The sequence below is a fragment of the Mobula birostris genome, chromosome 14 (assembly GCF_030028105.1).
Source record: "Mobula birostris isolate sMobBir1 chromosome 14, sMobBir1.hap1, whole genome shotgun sequence".
Lineage (NCBI taxonomy): Eukaryota > Metazoa > Chordata > Chondrichthyes > Myliobatiformes > Myliobatidae > Mobula > Mobula birostris.
This window is the reverse complement of record NC_092383.1, coordinates 37,411,379-37,430,931: the sequence shown is the minus strand read 5'-3', so window position 1 is coordinate 37,430,931 and position 19,553 is coordinate 37,411,379. Positions and strand designations below refer to the sequence as shown.

The following is a 19,553-nucleotide window of genomic DNA, read 5'->3' as shown; positions in this document are numbered from 1 at the left end:
ATAGCAAGTTATGAAAGGCATAAATAGGGAAAATGGCTAGTCTTTTTCCCATAGCATAGGTTAAAGGTGATGGGGGAAGGTTTAAAGGAGATTCATGGGTCAAGTTTTTTTAAATGTATTTTATAGCTTTGGAGTAGGCCCTCCCGACCCTTTGGGCCATGTCACCCCAGCAACCCTCGACAACCCCCATTTAGCACTAACCTGATCATGGGGCAATTTACAATGACCTACCGAGTTATTTCCCATGGTAGGGGAGTCTAGGACAAGAGGGCATGACTTCAGGATTGAAGGGCGTCCATTTAGAACAGAAAAACGGAGAAATTACTTTAGTCAGTAGGTGGTAAGTCTGTGGAATTTGTTACCACGAGTGACTGTGGAGGCCAAGTCATTGGGTGTATTTAAGGCAGAGATAGATAGGTTGTTGATTAGGCAGGGCATCAAAGGGTATGGGGAGAGGGCAGGGGAGTGGGGATGACTGGAAGAATTGGATCAGCTCATGATTGGATGGCAGAGCAGACTCCATGGGCTGATTGGCTTACTTCTGCTCTTATATCTTATGGTCCATCTTTGGACTGTGGAAGGAAACTGGAGTACTGGGGGAAGATCCATGCATTCCACAGGGAAGACTTACAGAGACTCCTCGCAGGGAGCCAGAACTGACCGTCAAACTCCAACGCCCCAAGCTGTCAGAGGTGGTAGAGGCAGTTACGGTGGCAACAATGAAACAGCATTGAGACAGATACAGGAACCGTCAGGGAATAGGCCATGTGCAAATAGGTGTCGTGAAATTTTTTTCTTTGCAGCAGCAGTACAATGCAATACATAAGAATAGAGAAAAAATGAGAATTATAGTAAGTGTATATATTTGTAACCCTCGGCCTCGGCCAGCACGTGTTTGTCTAGGGGAAAACAACTTCTGGCCCCGTCAAACTGAGAAATCTCATTTGTGTGGATGCTGCGTGATGTGTTGCCCGGTTACAAAATATCAGACAGTGTACCATATGTAATTAAGTGATTGAACTTTATAAATCTTAATCTGAATAAAGGATCAGTAAAGAAAACAAAAAGAAAAAGAGCCCATTTTAAGGAAAAAGTCTATTGCGCATCATTGGAGCTCACTGTTCGTTCATTTGTTCCCATCGACCTCCAAGCATAGCCGGCCCTCGGACCCTCGCTCCTCAGTCCACTCTGTCCAGTTGTCTTCCGACTCTCTCCACTCGCGTCCTCTCCCTCCATTGCACCCCGACGAAAAACCATGGAGAACCCGGCTCCCAGACACACAAGAAAGAACAACATTTCTCCCATTGGATAGTCCCTGCATTCCAAAGTCCCATTATCTCCAGTCATAACCCAAACATTGCTGCTACAGAGAAACCATTACCTTAACAATGGAACATTACATAGAAGCCATTACATTAGCCTTAGCTGTGAAACCTTACAGAGTGTTACATATTAAATAGCTAAATTAAATAAGTAGTGCAAAAATAAAAATAATAAATAAAAGTATTAAGATAGTGTTCATGGGTTCAATATCCATTCAGAAATCAGATGGCAGAGGGTAAGAAGCTGTTCCTGAATCGTTGAGAAGCTGTTGCCTCCTGTACCTTCTTCCTGATGAAAGGAGGGCATGCCCTGGGTGATGGGGGTCCTTAATGATGGACGTCACCTTTTTGAGGGATCGTTCCTTGAAGATATAACAGAGTCTAGTGTCCATGGTGGAGCAGATTATGTTTACAATTCTCTGCGGCTTATTTAGATTCTGTGCAGTAGACCCCTCCCCCCTCCCCCCCATAACAGATGGTGGTGCAGCCAGCTAGAATTCTTTCCACGGTATCTGTACGAAAACAAGCAAGCAGATTCAATAAGAAGATCGATGGAGTGTGGTTGTTATTACAATCATTAGGTATTCATTCACTGGATAAAAGATTAAAGGTCACATGAATGCTGCTCTTGAGATGATATAGAATGTGGAAGGATATTGCATCTTGCTGAGAAAAGAAAAATAACAAGATATATTTAAACAGGAATAAAAGAAATCTGTGAATGCAATATTGCAAGGGGTATGTCAATGGTGGAGGATCCATTAAGTGAAGATTAAATTAGCTGTGGGCACGAATAATCTGAAGTTGGACCTTGATTAACCTGAGGTGTGATATGTGGTGAGGGTAACAAATGTGAGAAGAACAGATTAGATTGGTCCTTTGGCCCCCAAAGCTCTCCATCACTGGCATTACCTTCTGCTGTCTGACAATGTTTGCATTGAAAGAGACTAATACTATGATTCACATTTCATTATTTCTCTTTCATCTTACAACCAGGAGCCTCAAGAATATTACCCATGGCCTATTTTAAATCTTCTCAGTTCCTATAATTGCTCCCTCAGACAATAATGAAAAAAGAGAAGTTCCACTCAGCCAATTAAAACACAACCCAACTATTCATTTGATGAAAATAAATTTAATATGAAATGTTTTGCAAAATATTCTTCCATTAACGGGAGGAAGGTTGCCCAAGATCATTAGTCTTGTTACAATTTCTCAAGCATTTTCAATATTCTCTGCCTCATGAAATCCATAAATACACTGTAGGTCATTGATACAGTACCTGTGTTGGCAAAACTGCCAACGTAACATTTCACTCTGCAATAAAAAGCTAGACATAATGAATATATCTCAGTATCACATTATGCTAATACAAACACCTTCTGACAGAGATTATTGTTCTAATAAGATAGCACCATGTGGAATATAGTGGCAGTCAATTGTGCAATTAATATTTAACAGTACAATTATACATTGCCTACTGTGTAAGACTGAAATAAAACAAGTCATTGTTGCAAAAAATAGCACCATTAAAATAAACAGCAAATAATGTTGCAGCTTGCAAGCTCCGCCACACAAAGAAAGAGAATAACCTTTTCACCACTGATACCTAACGGATTTGAAGTAGACTCAGTGGCTAAGCTGAGCCAGAGATATAGAGGGCATCCACGTCTGGTTTTCATAGAGTTGCATAAGGTGTGAATTCTTAACAGATTGGGAAGCAAAGGAGCCCGAGAGACAGGTGCTCACTTGCTGGAAGTTTGCTAGCTTCTGTGATTGGCTGATCATGGTAACCCTTCCCAATATAAACTGAAGTCAGTGCCAGGAATGTGGAAGTGGAAAATTTACCCTCTTTATCATAAATAAATCAAACAAATATAAAACCACAGCTAGAAGTCGAGGTTTCAGCTGAGTATGTTTGGGTTGTATATGAGAATATTTATAGTTGTAGAACTGTGGTGTATGCAAAGGTGTTGATCCATGTAAATGCATATGTTGCATGTGTCAGTGTCGATGTATGTGTTGTGTGAGGGTTGGTGTTTGCATGAGTGTGTGTATGTGTCTGTGTAGGTATGTATGTTGTATGCGAGTCTGGACGTGTGTGAGCCAACATATGTGCCTGCGAGGAGAGTGACGCAGGGTATGTTCATCTGTGTACTGAGTACCTGTGTGGGTAGAGTAGCTCTATACAATGTGTAAGTGTGTGACTGCAATGGGAATCTGAGCAAGTACCTGACTTCATGGGCAAGCGGTCCAGGCTTTAGGAAGTCACAGATTTCAGTATTTCAGTCAGAACAAGGAAAGTAGTTTGGGTGTTAGATCTCCAAGTAGCACAGTTTCAGGGAATACCGTATTAGCAAAGCTGGCTGGTATGAGGCTAAAAGAGAACTGGTTTTCAGATCAACAAGGTTAAATATGACACAGGGATTATGTAATTTCTATGTCTTGCTCTATTGTTACTGCAGTTTGGGAGAGTTTTGTGCCAGTATAAAGGTACGAGCGTAAGAGAAGATCTGAAATGTGTGTAGCATTGATCCACTTTAGGTTAAGCTGATATTTTTTTCAACTGCACAACACTAATAAAGTATAAAGTATAATTTTGTTTAGCTGTTGAGCAAAAGAACTTATAGTCTTTAATCAGTGGGGGGAAAGGCTATGCTTAGGACTTAGACTGATACTTCTGAGACACGAGCATTTTGCAGAGTCCACACCCCAGATTTATTCAACAGACGTCAGTCCATGCCAGAGATATGTGCAGTGGCATGAGATATGTACAGCACAGTACTGGCTCACACCCACCAAGGGATGAGGAAGCTAAGGAAATGAAATGCTGTCTAAACATCTCCCCTGTCCAATTGTGAATCATTAGAGAAAGCTCCGGCCCATAATATCAGCACCTCAGTGCTGGACTGCAGCTCTTTAAAAGCCAACATCTGAAATATAACCAAATTTACTGTTGACCAAACTCCCTTGGAGCTCCATGATAAGACCAGTCGGTATACAGTATAGTTTAAGGGACAACCATTCCAGCAATGCGGTATTGGTGTCCAGTTTTTGGAATCCTAGACAGTGATGTTCTGGAGCAACATGTGCCTGCCAGTCAGTGACCTGCTGTGCTGGCCCACATAGAGGGTGAGATCTGTACCAGAATCACAGGAATTGGTAGATAACGTACGAGGAGCGTTTGATGGCTGTGGGCTTGTACTCGCTGGAGTTCAGAAGAATGAAGGGAATTTCATTGAAACTGATTGAATATTGATAAGAGTAGGTATGGAGAGAGTCCAACAGTCAGGGAGTCTAGGACCAGAGGGCACAGTCTCAGAATAGAAGGACATTCCTTTAAAACAGATATTTCTTTAGAGGGTGGTGAATCTATGGAATTTATTGCCACTGATGGCTAGGGAGGCCAAGTGACTGGGCATATTTAAAGTGGAAGTTGATGGGTTCTTGATTAGACGGGGGGTCAAAGGTTATGGGGAGAAGGCAGAAGAATGGAGTAGACAGGAATAACAAATCAGCCATGATAGAATGGTAGAGCAGACTTAACAGGCCAAATGGCCTAATTCTGCTCCTATGTCTTATGGTCTTGTGGTATTATGGTACAGATACAGCTGTTTTCAGACCAGACACATCGGTACATTGCTGTGCTGATTCATCTTCCTCACCATGAAGTCCTACAGGGGTCACTACCTGTGAGTGGCAGTGGGGAACATCAGCTTGCACCCAAAGGCACTGGCCTCCAACGCAAGCGGAAGCATTCGGCACCAGAATGGTAAGCCGATAGGCCCATACAGCCCAGTACACCCACCGCAGTACAGAACTAAAAAGGAAGCAGCGTTGAATCCTATTGCTACTAGAAGTCAGAAATTCACAGGCAGTTGCTCCTAATCAACAGCACTGTGCACACAGAGGCTGTGGCCTGTCCTCCTCTGGGCTCCATGAACCAGCAGACAGGACTCGTGCTGCAATTCAAGGAGGGTGGGCCGGCCTAAAGCAGAACAGTCGTGAAAAGGTTAAAGAGAATCATTCAAGTTTGCCTTTGTATTGCTACAAACTGTAAATACTTATTGCTATAAATGAAGTTATCAAGTTGCAAATTCTCTTGAAGCAAGTGGTTTGATCGATAGTCTGGATGCCAAGGCTTTTTAATACATTATTCATATTTTCCAGAACTACAAGAGGGGAAACAAACAGTGGATTGAGATTCTGAGCACATTTCCTCCTGAAGGTGCATTGAAGCGCTGAATCTTCCAGCGCTATCATTTGCTGGCGACAGTTCAAGTGCACGATATTAACTCTACAAAAATGCAGCAAGAGGCAATAAGCATCATTTCTCATTAGTGAAAAAGGAGTTACTGTTTAAGCTTATTTCTCTCACTAGTTAAAGCCATGTGGCTGATGCTGCAGTGATAGACAGGTGCAGAACCCACTGACATGGCTCCTCGGGTAGGTCACTGGCTCAGCTTCCAACACTGTAACAGCAGCTTGTGCAGCAAACTCCAAATCTACAAGGTGGGGGTAAGGATGCTGTGGAGTCTGCAGCTTCCTAAGCACTGTTCTCTTCCAGTTTTGAAAACCGTGCATCCCCCAATTCTGTTCAGGATGAGACGGAGAAAAACTCTTCTTAAATTATCTCACTGTTGCAATAAGATGTGCGATTCCGGGCCGCGGTGCAGCTTGTTTGAGTAGAAGTCTCTGCAGGAGTGGCAGCAGCGTTGATACCATCGTGGGTCCTGACACAGGGTCTTCTCCCGGATGAGCCTGCAGTACACTGCCCAGTCGTCTCCCAGGCACTTGTACGTGAGGGAAGCTGGCAGGTGAAGGCAGAGTGTTACAGAAAGTACTTAATAACTTACAGCCTCCAGCTTCACCGAACCCTGCAACTCCTTTGACCCAACAGAAGTACATTGAGCTCGGACCGAACAGATTCCAGCATCAATGGGCTGGTGGAAAATCGAGTTCCACTCCTGGCTCCATCTATACATTCTTTGCTGGCTCTTAGTGTGTTCCCATGAGTCCCAGTCCTTCATACTTCCCGTGGCCTCTGCTCTTGTACATGCCTGACACCTCCCTGACTCTCCCCTCACCAGCCTGGATGTTGGAGGAAACCCCTGTGGTCAAAGGGAGAGCATGAAAACTCCACAAAGATGGTACTAGAGATCAGAAACAAATGTGGGTTGATGGAGCTGAGAGGCAGCGCTCTACCCGCTGTGCCACTGTTCTGCCCTCAGTGTGCCCCTCATTCTTCAGGAACTCTGCTCTAACTCTAAGACCCCACCCTCTTCTTGATCCCCCACCATAGGAAATGACTGCCTCAAAGACTTCATTTGTATTATTCCCAACATCTTAATTGGTCTCATCGCAAGCTTCTAAAGTTATGAATAGACCCAAACTACACACATAGTCTTCACTTTTTCCATGGATTCAGAATTTGGGGTCTAAGACCATCCCTGAAAGTGGCCATGCAAGTTGACCGAGTTGGAAAGGAGGTGTCAGGCATGTTACTTTTTATTAGTCTATGCACTGAGTTCAAGAGTCAAGAAGTTATGTTGCAGCTTTATAAAGCACTGGTTAGGCTGCACCTGGAGTGTTGCACAAGTTCTGTTTGCACCGACACAGGAAGGATGTGGAGGCTTTGGGGAGGGTGCAGAAGAGAGTTTACCAGGATGCTGCTTGGACTGGAAGTCATGTACTATAAGGAGAAGTTGGACCTATTCTCTGGAATGGCACAGACTGAGAGACAACTGGTATCTTTTCCCCAGGATCGAAATGTCTAATACTAGAAGGCATGCATTTAAGGTGAGAGGAACTAAGTTTAAGGCTGTATGGGGCAAGTGTTTTGTACAGATGGCGGTGCTTGTCTGAACTGCACTGACAGGTGTGGGGTGAAGGCAGGTACTACGGAGGTGTTTAAGAGTTTCTTAAACACATGAATACGCAGAGAGTGGAGTAATATGGGCCATGTGCAGGCAGAAGGAATTAGGCATTACTAGCTTAATTAGTTTGGCACAAAACCGTGGGCCAAAGGGCTCGTTCCTGTTCTGTACCGATTCATTTTGACTAATTTTATCTTTGCCCACTGATAAATCCTACAACTTCCAGTCAGCAGTAAGCTGCAATCTTACGGCACCGCTGGAAGAGAACGAGCTTCGGCCCTGGGCTTCAGACTGCAGCAGTTGCGCCCCTGTGGATCTCAGAGCTACACAATTGCACACTTCATGAGATTTCTACCCTGCAGCTTCAAAACATTTCAGGTACATGGGACTGCATCTCACTCTCTCATCAGCAGTCATTTCTGACTTCTTATAACAAACATAGTTGAATTAATTACATAAAATTTATGCAAAACCCATTTTGCATATCCAAACGATGAGGGGCATAAATCGGATGAATGCACACAGTCCTTTTTTGCCGGGGAAAGGGATCAAAAACCATTAGGTGTGGCTATGAGAGGGGAAAGGTTTAAACAGAACCTGAGGGGTCTCTTCTTCACACAGAAGGTGGTCAGTATATGGAATGAGATGTCAGAGAAGGTACATTATCAACGTTTAAACGTTACTTGGACACTTCATGGATAGGAAAGGTTTTGAGGGATATGGGCCAATTATGGGCAAAAGGGACTAACAGATGGGAATCTTGGTCAGTTTGAGCTGAAGAGCCAGCTTCCATGCTGTATGACTCTATCACTCTAATTAGATATCAATTAATTAAAGATCAAACAGACATGTCAAAGCAGATGACGTGATGGATCTATAATGAGGGAAAAGATGACATATGAGGGCAAACTAGCCTATACTATAAAGCAGGGTACCAAAAGTTTTGTTCAGTTATTGAAAGAGTAAAAGAGAGGCGAGAATTGATACTGGACCACTGGAAAATGACACTGGTAAGTTCGTAATGGGAGATAAAGAAACGGCAGATGAACTTAATGGACACTTTGCATCAGTCTTCACTGTGGAGGACACTAGCAGTGTGCTAGAGGTCCGTGAGTGTCAGGGAGCAGGAGTGAATGCCATTGCTATTACAAAGGAAAAGTGCTAGGCGAACTCAAAGGTCCTAAGGTAGATAAGTCACCTGGACCAGACTGACTACATCCCAGAGTCCTGAGAGAGGTTGCTGAAGAGATCATGGATGTATTGGTCATGATCTTTCAAAAATCATTTGATTCTGGCATGATCTCAGAGGACTGGAAGATTGGAAATGTCACTCCACTCTTTAAGAAGGGAGGAAGGCAAAAGAAAGGAAATTATAGGCCAGTTAGCCTAACCTCAGTGGTTGGGAAAGTGTTGGGAGTCTATTATTAAGACTTCAGGGTATCTATATCTATATCTTCAGGGTTTTGGGGTACTTGGAGACTAATGATAAAATAAGTCAAAGCCAGTATGATTTCTGTAAAGAAATCTTGCCTGACAAATCTGTTAGAGTTCTTCAAGGAGGTAACAAGCAGGGTGGACAAAGGAAAGGCAGTGGATGTCATTTACTAGGATTTTCAGAAGGCATTTGATAAGGTGCCACACATGAGACTGCTTAACAAAGTAAGATTGCATGGCATTACAGGAAAGACACTGGCATGAATAGACGAATGGCTGACAGGCAGGAGGCAGTGAGTGGGAATAAAGAGGGCATTTTCCGGTTGACTGCCAGTGACTAGTGGTGTTCCTTAGGGATCAGTATTAGGACTGCTACTTTTTACATTGGTTGTCAATGACTTGGCTAATGGAATTGATGGCTTTGTGGCAAATTTGCAGATGATACAAAGATAGGCGGAGGGGTAGGCAGTGCTGAGGAAGCAATGTGATTGCAGCAGGACTTAGACAAGTTGGAAGAATGGGTAAAAAAAAGTGGCAGATAGAATACAGTGTTGGGAAATGTGTGATAATGCATTTTGGTGAAAGGAACAATAGTGCAGACTATTATCTAAATAGAGAGAATGTTCAAACATCAGAGGTGAAGGAGGACTTAAGAGTCTTCGTTCAAGACTCCCAGAAAGTTACTTTACAGGAGTCTGTGGTAAAGAAGGCAAATGCAATGTTTCCTGATCAGTCAGGGTATCAAAGGATATGGCAAGAAAGCAGGTGTATGGGGTTGAGTGGGATCCAGGATCAGCCATGATGGAATGGCGGAGCAGACTTGATGGGCTGAATAGCCTAATTCTGTTCCTATATTTTATGGTCTTATGCTGGAGATTACAGTGAAACACTGATAATTCAGCACATTCTATCAATACCTCAACAACGCTCTTTTAAACCATTTGTTTCATATGTTACACAGGATGATAAGTTGAAATGGAATATGGGAACAGAGGTCCCTGTGTGTTCGACGGAGCACTGGAACCAGGACTATGGGGTGCTAGAATGAGCTGGGAACTGGGGCCCTGGTGGATGTAAAGTGGGTGTGGGATCTGAGACTCTTTGTGTCAGAGTAAACGCAGGAACCAGCCCCCTGGAGGGTTAGGAGGAGGGCAGCAACCGGGACTCCGGTGAGTGGAAACAAAGCACAAGGACCAAGGTCTTGGTGAGTAAAAGGCACAGGGAAGCCAGGGCCTGGGTGAATGGAAGGGAATTCCAGCAAACATTACCTAGTGAGCCAGATCCATGCGGTGAACCACTGGAATTTCTGAATAGTCTGATAACAGATCATCAGAATTGTTACTGTATTTGTGATTCTACCACAAGTAAGCATCTTTAGCTCAAGGATCTTCAGCTCAGAGCTGAAGAGGGGGAAAGTTACATAGAAACTTTGTAGCAGGACCTCATCACGACCTTTGATTCAAAGCTGCAGAAATTGCCCGTCAAGAGGGCCAGAAGGAGGTAACTACAGGTCAGGCAGGAAAGAAACCAGAAAGTAGTTCTTGAGAAGTTTCCATCCTTGCATTTCCCAACTGGTGTGGAGACCAGTGCCCTAGAGGATGAAGTAACTGAGGCTATAAATAAACCTTTAAATGAAATAATTGGTGACAAGCTTCTGGTGAGGATCAATTTGGAGAGTTAAGGAGGAAGCACAAATTGATGGTGTTAGGTGGTAAAGCAGAGTCTATCAGGAAGGACAAAAATATAAATACACCCCCACAAAATTTAGAGAAGAGAATAATGGCAAAAAAGACAAAAGTGAAGGTTCTTTATCTGAGTGGATTTGTGAGAAGCGGGATGAACTAGCAGCAAATTAAAGATGGCTCTGGTCCAATAGCCAGTGTAGATGGCTGATTGGTAAAGTGACTAGGGTTGAGAATTAAATATGCCAGGAAATTTAACTTTCAGAGGACATAGGCAAAATGAAAAGGATTAGCTCTGATTTTAAAGGACAGGATAAAAACAACAGAGAGAAAAGATCTGGCTTGGAAAATCAAGAAGCAGAATGGTTTGGCTAGAGTTAGGGCAACAAATGTTGTTGGAAACCGTCAATACTTCTACAGAGTGTGGTGGTAATAGGAAATTTAAGGGATTAATAAATAATTTATAGCAAATATATGATCATTTAAGGCATCCTAACATGCAAAGCGGTCCATCTGTGGTTATCATGAGACATTTAAAATGGCAATAGATCAGCGAAAACTTATAACAATGAAGCTGATATCTGGGGAACTTAAAAATTTCAGCAAAGGAAGATCAAGAAATTGTTAAGGAAAGAGGACTAAAGCTCCTGTAAATATTCAGCACAGACACAATTATAAAAGTTAATGTGTTATAGACTGAGAGAAGAAATTGCACTGGGGAATAAGGAAATGTAGGTTCAGTTAACCAAATGCTTGGTGTTTGCACAAAAAACCTCCTGGAGAACTAGAAATTGAAGAGAACAGGCAAGTTGGACATAATAAAATGGTAGAAAAATACTAAGCTTTGAAACGTGCGTCAATGGAGACTGTGGGTGCATTTGTAGTCCTCTTCAAAATAGCCCAGAGTCTTGAATAACCTCCCCAAACTGGAAGATGATCAATGCTGTCTCACTACTTAGAAGAGAGGAAGAAAATAGAGAAGTACAGAGCAGTTATCCTGACATCAGGAGTAGGGAAAACATTGGAATCTATGATCTGTTCTGTGTGGAGGGGTTAGGTAACGGCCTAACATTCTTGTGTTTAAAAGAGTGAAAAATAACCCCACTACAATGTACAATATTTCCTACAGCTTGACAGAGTTGATTTGAATCTATTTGATGTTTTCTCCAACTGGGGTGTGTAGTGTCAGACGTCATGATCTCAAAATAAGGCATCAATCATTTATGTCTAAGATAGGGACATATTTGTCACCCAAAGGGCAGTGAATTTTGAAAATTCTCAAGCCAATTGCCTGTGGAGGTCCTGTTGCTGTCTATATATAAAACCAAGATTGATAGGCCCCTGGGTATTAGAACATTTGAAGAGTTAGTGCAGAAAATTGGTGCAGAGGTAAATCAAAACAAATAATCAGCCAATAATCTTTCGAAGGGTAGCATTCGGGTGACAGCCCAAATTACCTACTTCTGCTTCTTTTTATCAAGCTCTTTTCTCCTTTTTATTGATTAAAACAGCTGGTTCTCTTTGGGATACAACCGGATCTAAGTCCATGGAATCTAGTGATGTGGAGGAGCAGGGCTAGGAAAGCTGATGTTAAAGGTTATTCATTAATTAGGAGGGCAGCCAACCACGTGTGGGACTGTAGGCACAACTGGTTTCAGGTGTTGGGTGTCTGAGCAGCTACAGAACATTGCTGGGTGCAAGGACAGTGACCATTTGGGGTCATAGTGTAAATAGGTAGCAATGATATGGATAAAGTTCTACAACCAGATTTTAAAGGCTGAGAAAGAAGGAATCCTACCTTAGGAACATGGGAACACAAGTCTTTTATTTCCTTCCTCCTCAGCCTAGACCCCCTCCACAGGAAAACAAAGGAACATAACCTCCCCATGAGGCAGAAGGAGGCTATATCATAGCTCTACAATGTCCTACTAGTCTACAATGTAGCCCATAACATTCAAACAGCATATGAATGTGTTTAATGGGTTAAGTTAAATGCATCTATTCAGCAGTGGAACAACTGGAGAATCTAATGGCAAAAAATAACCAGCAAAACAACAATCAGAAGAAGTGAAGAAGGTAATAAGATATCAAGGGAGATGTGTAATTTTAGCAATAAAATGATGACAAAAGCGATTTTGTTGCACTTTATGCTATCCTATTATCATTTCATATATCATTACTTGACAGTTTATTGGTGGAAGGCCAAGTCATTGGGTATACATATTTAAGGTGGAGATTGATAGCCTCTTCATTAATCAGGCTGTCAAAGTTTACAGGCAGAAGGCAAGAGAGTGGGGTTGAGAGGAGTAATAAATCAGCCATGATGGAATGACAGAGAAGACCTGATGGGCCAACTGGCCTAATTCTACTCCTAGGTCTTATGAAATGTATCGGTCAAAGGAAACATGGCGTATAAGTTTACATAAAATTCTGTATCGTCACTGTCAAATGCTACCCGTGAGTGTGATGCCTCGATAAAGCCCTAATCTTGCATTGGTTTAACTGCTGTAATTCACGTAAATCTGACCAAGGAAGCATGCTGATATGGATGCACTGGGTAGAATACAGTGAATTGTGAACGAGGCAGGGATAAGTCAGGTGGCATGAGTGTACTTTGGTGGGGTGTAACTTGGCTGGGGCAAGAATGAATGGGTAATGTAAAGTTGGCAAGAGATAATGGTGGGAAGATGTTAACAGAGGTGCTTGGGAGGGTAAACAGGAGGGGGCTGTTAAATCAGGTAGGGTAAATCAGGAAGGGAACCATTATGCTTTGAATTAAAAGGTGAAGTAAATTGATCTGGGAGAAATCAGGAGGATGAGAAGCAAGGGATAACTCTGGGCGGGGTGTGCTAAATCTTTTTATGGATCCCGGTAGAGTCAATCAGCAACTGTATTTCCTTCTAAGCTAAAGACCAGCCACTGTTTGCTCTGAATCAGACTAGTACTTCCTCTCTTCTAATGATTTATCAGCTTAACACAACTACCTATGGCCCACTGTTGGGGTGGGGAACGGATGTACATGCTCACCAAGCCTGGACGGCGTGACTCTGTTGACGACGACACTTCCATCGCAGGGTTTCTGGTGGCATTGCTTGTAAGCTGGTGGTTTGGTTAAAGAAGGGCATTCATTGCCGTGGCGACCGGTAATTCTGTGCATACATTGAACCACTCGTGACTGCAAGCCTCTCCCGCACGTGGAGGAACACTGGAACAAAGACTGACACTGTTACTCACGTACCATACACTCATTCCTTCATTGCTCATCGATGGGGAGACCGGAAAAAACACAGACTACATTCTGTTTCATTTGTAATTGCCCCAAATGGAAAGTTTCTTATAACAAAGGGCAACTTCTAAGTGACTTAAAGCACAACAGTTTAATTTAAAGAGCCAATTTGCTGAGTTTAGTTGAGAATTTACCAAATCCCTGTGCCTGCCTCCTGAGCCAAGTATAGCAGGAGAGCTGATTGGAGCTGTAACTATTGGCCTGGATGGTGAATTTTTGGAATCTGTTTATTAAGTCTGAGAGTGTAGAGAGGTGAGTTAACATCAGTCATCAGTAACCTGGTTGATTCTGTAATTGTTTTGTTTTGAATTAATTTCAGTTTCATGGTCAGTGTTGTTGAGACATTGGTATGAACATTCATGATTTAATGAATAAAACAGAAAGACTAAAGGATCGTCTTAATTCTTTGTGTTAAGTTCAGCATCTTCCCTGTGGAGTGGAGTGCAAGTCTGAGATGGAACCACAGCAGTCCAGCATCAGTCCTCCACCTGCCTCTCTGCTGCTACTGCCTCCTTGCAGTGTGCGTGGGATTGATCTAACTTCTAAACATCAGCATCTACTGGAACTGATTATGGAAAACTCCATGACATTGAAGAAGGCATGTGAATCTGGGGGACTTTTAAGTAAAGCCAGTGTGTATATACACACACTTCCAACAGAAGCTGTAGATAAAATAACACACACAGGATGATATCTGGGCATTGGACCAAGAAGCTTTTCAGAAGGAAATAAACTTTTTATTTGACACAGACGCAAAATGAACAGATCTTTAAATGCTTCCCTCAGACACCGTCAGTTTATCCTCATGGTTTCTATCTGAATGTGATGTGCAATGATCTGTGATGGCAAACTGGACAGATTTAACAATTCGAGTCTCACATTTACGCTCCTCATTCTGACACGCACCTCTCTTCCAAAAAACTGATATGAGCAAAATGGTAAATCCCAATCCCGAGGTAACATAATTTGGACTGAGATTGGTTTTGCTTTATTATCGTCACACGTATTGAGGTAGAGTGAAAAACATACCATGCGCACTGTTCATACAGATCATATCATTACAGGTAAAACAAGTAATGCAGAATAAAGTGTAACATCCACACAGAGAGTGCAGTGTAGGTAAACAGTAAAGTGCAAGATAGATTGTGAGGGCAAGGCTCTATCTAAGACTTATAACAGCGGGGTTGAAGCTGTCTTTGAGTCTGGTGGTATGTGCTGTCAGGCTTTTGTGTCTTCTACCCAACGGGAGAGCGGAGAAGAGAGAATTATTGTGCATTTAATATTTCAGTAATATTTGAGTAATGCCGTAAATATATTGTTTGATTAAGCATTTTTTATTTGTTTAAATAATTCATTATGGGTTATATATAAAAGTATGCAAATTGCATACATCATCACGTCACCGTGTCATATGAGCATGTCTCACTGAAAGTAAAAAATGAAACTAACATATATGAGTTATCCCAGCCCGAGTTTTTCTTTCTTTTAATTAGTTTCAATGTTTTGGAGTTACAGAACATAACAAGAATATCTGGAGTTGATGGGGTCTATGATTATGCTGGTGTTTTACTAATTAGCGGGGGGTATAGACAGAGCCCATTGAGAGGAGGCTGGTTTCTGTGATGTGCTGAACTGTGTTCACAACTCTCTGCAGTATTTTATCGGTCGCATGCAGAGCAGTTGACATACCAAGTCATTATGCATCCAGTTAGGATGCTTTCTAGGGGTGCACCCTGGAGAAGGCTGATTCATTATTGTGCCTTTCATTGCCCAATGCGAGTACTCACATAAAAGTCAGAATTGAAAGTAGTACAGCACAGAAACAGGCCCTCTGGCCCACAATGTCTGTGCTAAAAATGATGTCAAATTAAACTAAATCGTTTCTACTCGCACATGATCTATATCCCTCCATTCCTGTACTTTCACGTGTCTAACAGTCTCTTAAATGCCACTAGTGCATTTATATGTACATTAAATAGGACATCTACTTGGGCTACACACTGCTATGTTGGAACCTGAAGTGTACCATGCCCTCCCCCCACTGCTGCCTCTCCCTCTCCCTGATCGGCTGGTGTCGCACGGTGCCAACAAGAAGGGGGGAGTCAATTATGTCTGATAGGAGGGATGAGAAAAAACACATGTTATGCTTTGTAACTCTAAAACTTAAAGCTAGCTAACTGAAAGGAAAAGACAGAAGCTCAATAGAATGGGTCCTAGTTTGTTCTTTACTTTAGAGGGATGCAAACGTAGCACCATGACATGTACAATTCACGTATTTTTACCCATACCCGTAATGAATTATTTAAACAAATAAAGAAAGCTTACTCAAACAATATATTTAAAATATTATTTATCTATTTCCAAAATATAAAATATATAACACTCCTCCCTGCTTAGCTATAAACTCCATCTCAATAGAGAATGCATCAACTATATACACAGTATTTTATATAATACAACTACTATATATAGACATCCACAGCACAGTAAATTTTAAATTGTCCCATTCAGGCCTAAACGTTTAATCAATGTGGAGGCTTTCTTACTCTTGTGGGATAATGTCTTTCCTGACAAGGGAGGTCACTCTGCTTGGCAAGAGAGAATTGTACTTGTAAAACAGTCTCAGGTTCTGGGGCCTCCTCCGAGGTGGTTGTAGGAGTTGACTCTGGGACTGCAAGAAGTGGTTCTGACAGCTCCAGGCACCTTTCTTCTCCTTTCCTTAGCTTTTCTCTCTAGATCTACTTCAACCCTTGCTTCTCTCCCAGTCCTGGTTTCTCTATCTCTCTTCATCTATTCTCTCCTTTTCAACTTCCTGTCTTTCTTTTTCTCGCCTTCCTTTTTCTTCTTCTAGTTTCTTCTGAGTATCTCTGAATTTGCTAATTTTTCATGAAATTAGGTCTCGTGTATCCTCTTGTATTTCCATAGCACTTATTGTATGTCAACCTCCTCTTTCTTCTTTCCAAGGTGTGCATCTTGATCTTGGGAAGGTGCATTCAGTTCACTGCAGAATTCTCTTAATAATCCTTCTGTTGCCCTGTTTACGATCTGATCTCTCCTCCTGGTTTCCTCACCCACAACATCATCTGATGAATCCTGTTTCCATATTTCTATTGACTCCTTTCCTTTTTGACCTTCCATTCATCCAGCTAGGCTTTGGTCTTTGCATCTACTTTTTGGCTTCTTTTTGAAGTTCATGCAATAACCTTAATATATGCAGAACAGATTTTGGTTCTTTGTACTTACAAAAGCTAAATGCTTGCAACTTTCCTGAAGCTCCTGAAGCTCCTTAAACTCTCTTCCAGCTTAAATGCAAGCCATATTTTTCGAACAACTGCCTGAGTAACATATCAGAAGCTTTCCCCAATATCTTGCCTACGAAAACTGTTGTAGTGAGACCACTGCATTCATCACTTTCATGATTCCTCTGAGCAGCATGGTCCTGCCTTGGTCCAATAGGGTTTCCCAACCGGAGGCACAGTGGCTGGCATCAACACCTGTTTGCCCTCTGTTAGGCAACGGTTCATGGAGTACAGCGTGGAAACAGATATGGCATCATCCACTACCTTTCTAAACTCACTTTCACTTGACTCTATCAAAGGGGATTTGGCATTCAAATGGTGGATAGATCTCTAATCGTTATAATTGTCTCATATCCTCACAATGCTGGCCCTCTTATTTTTACCACATACAAGGCCAGCGTGGCTTGTTGGTTGTTGTATTTTACTGCTACAACTGTCATTCCCACAGAAGTTATCTATTTTTCAGTATAAGTTCTTTGTTGCATTTTCACAGATTTCAGTTCAGTATCTTTGAAATGCTACTGAAACTCATTTTTGTGGAATGACTGGAACAACCAAGTCAGTGTCCAATTCCACTTTAATTAATTTACTGTTCAATTCCGGTGTAAGCTTGTCTATTGTTAGTTTCCAAATGTAAAAATTAAGGATACTCAGTCCTGTATAAGTCCCATCATTACCAGATTTTTCATGCAGATTAGTGCTCTTTTTGAAACTGCTACTTAACTTTTTATCTTTTTCTCTTCCCTGTGTATTCCAATTATTTTTGCTGCCCAACCTGCTCTTTGTATATGTCCTACTTTGTTGAATTTTCTGCAAGCTTTGCCTTTAAACCTGCATTTTTTTGGTGAATGTGAGCCCCTGCCACAACAGTAACATTATTTGTTCAGCCAGGCTGGTTTCTGTTTTGTCATTGCAATTTTGTTCACGCTCACTTTCATTCCTGACTGCAACTCAATTGCGTACCTGTCTGCTGTTTCCATTGATACAACAATTACAACTGCATTTTTAAATGTAAGTTGTGCCTCAGTTAGGAGCCATTCTTGAATGCCTCCTTGTAAGTTTTCACAAACTAAGTGTTCTCTCAGTGCCACATTAAGCCCATCACTGAACTGACGATGCTCAATCTCTTCAATTCAGCCAAATATGCTGAAATGAACTCCCCTTCTTTTTGGTCCTGCAGATGAAACCCAAAGCTTTTGGCAATCAACAATGGTTTCACTTCTAAGTATTCCTACATTACTTTCACGATATCCACAAATCTCATTTTGGTTGGTTTGGCTGGAGCAATCACACTTTGAAGCCCACTTTAAATCCAATGCACTCAGCAATATTGGTACTTGTTTCTTATCGGCTAGCCCATTTGCTTTAAAATACAGCTCAGTCTGTTCTATATACAATATTCAGTTATCTGTTGTGTAATCAAATGCATCAAACTTTTTGACGTAGCCAGTCATTTCTGCTCTTCTTTTTAAATTCGTTTTAAAAATGCCTTGTCATCAGTGTTATATAACTCTAAAGCATAAAGCTAATTGAAAGGAAAAGACAGGTGTACAGGAGAATGGGTCTTAGTTTGATCTTTACTTTAGCGAGGTGCACATGTGTGTCACGTGGTAGCATTATGAAATATGCAATTCACTTAGTTTTACATACAACTCCTAATAGATTATTTAAACAAATATAATTACTCAAACAATATTATTCAAATATTTCTGCAGGATCCGGGTGGTCTGTCAACTCATAGAACAGCTGCTTTAGTTTTGCACCCAATGGACCAACCAGGTTAAAACACTCAGTCCAACATCTCAGTGCGAAGTGGCTGCTTCACGTACCCCAATCCATCATCCACCAACCATCACAGACAGCCTCTGTCCTCGGAGCCATGGGTTATTCATTGGCATGATGGATGGAGGTTCAAAGAAGCTCTCTGCACAGCTGGCTATCATGCACCCTCAGAACATAAAGTAATGGAATATGGAAACAGGCCCTTTGGCCCAACCCATCCATGTTGTCCACTTAAACTAGTCCCATTTGCCCATGTTTGGTTCACCTGCTTCTAAACCTTTGTTATCCTGATATGCATCCATTGTACACTTTACTCCATGTGCAGTCTCACCAATGTTTTGTACAATAATACTATAGAGACCAATTTACACTGATTTCATTGGTACTGTTGTCCTTGGGAACACATTCTAAGTGCCAATTAAGTTACCTGTAAAAAAAAAAAAGGTCTCCTTTGAGAGACACAAGCTAACAAGAGCTGAAACGTTGATTCAGGTTAAAAGACTTTAAGATTGTCAATGAGGGCCTTGCAAGAAGACTGAGAGTACACAAGCAGATTACTTGGGCTTTCCTTCCCACTACTATTGATACTGTCCTCACCCGCATCTCCTCCATTTCCAATACATCTGCCCTCACCTGATCTTCGAGTGAGAGAGTCCCTCTTGTCCTTACCTACCACCCCAACAGCCTCCGATTCCAACAGATTTTCCTCCACAAACTTCCGCTATCTCCAGAGCAAACCTACCACTAAACATATCCTTACCTTCCCCCATCCCCCACAGGGATTGCTCTCTCCGTGATTCTCTTGTCCATTCATTCCTCCCCACTAATCTCCCTCCAGGCACATCCCTGCAAGCCTAAGTGCTACACCTGCC

The 19,553-nt window shown here is 42.0% G+C and overlaps 1 protein-coding gene across 1 annotated transcript in view; it reads right to left on the bottom strand.

Annotated features, from left to right (window-relative positions):
- Nucleotides 1–2,478: 2,478 nt before the first annotated feature.
- Nucleotides 2,479–19,553, bottom strand: part of adamts17 (ADAM metallopeptidase with thrombospondin type 1 motif, 17) — a 583,128-nt gene continuing 566,053 nt past the window's right edge. Inside the window, exons 21-22 of the mRNA XM_072278384.1 lie at nt 13,342–13,519; nt 2,479–6,132 (exon numbers count right to left, since the gene is read on the bottom strand). Of these exons, the coding sequence (XP_072134485.1) occupies nt 5,957–6,132; nt 13,342–13,519 (354 nt within the window). The 3' untranslated portion in view covers nt 2,479–5,956. The remainder of the gene's footprint in view (nt 6,133–13,341; nt 13,520–19,553) is intronic.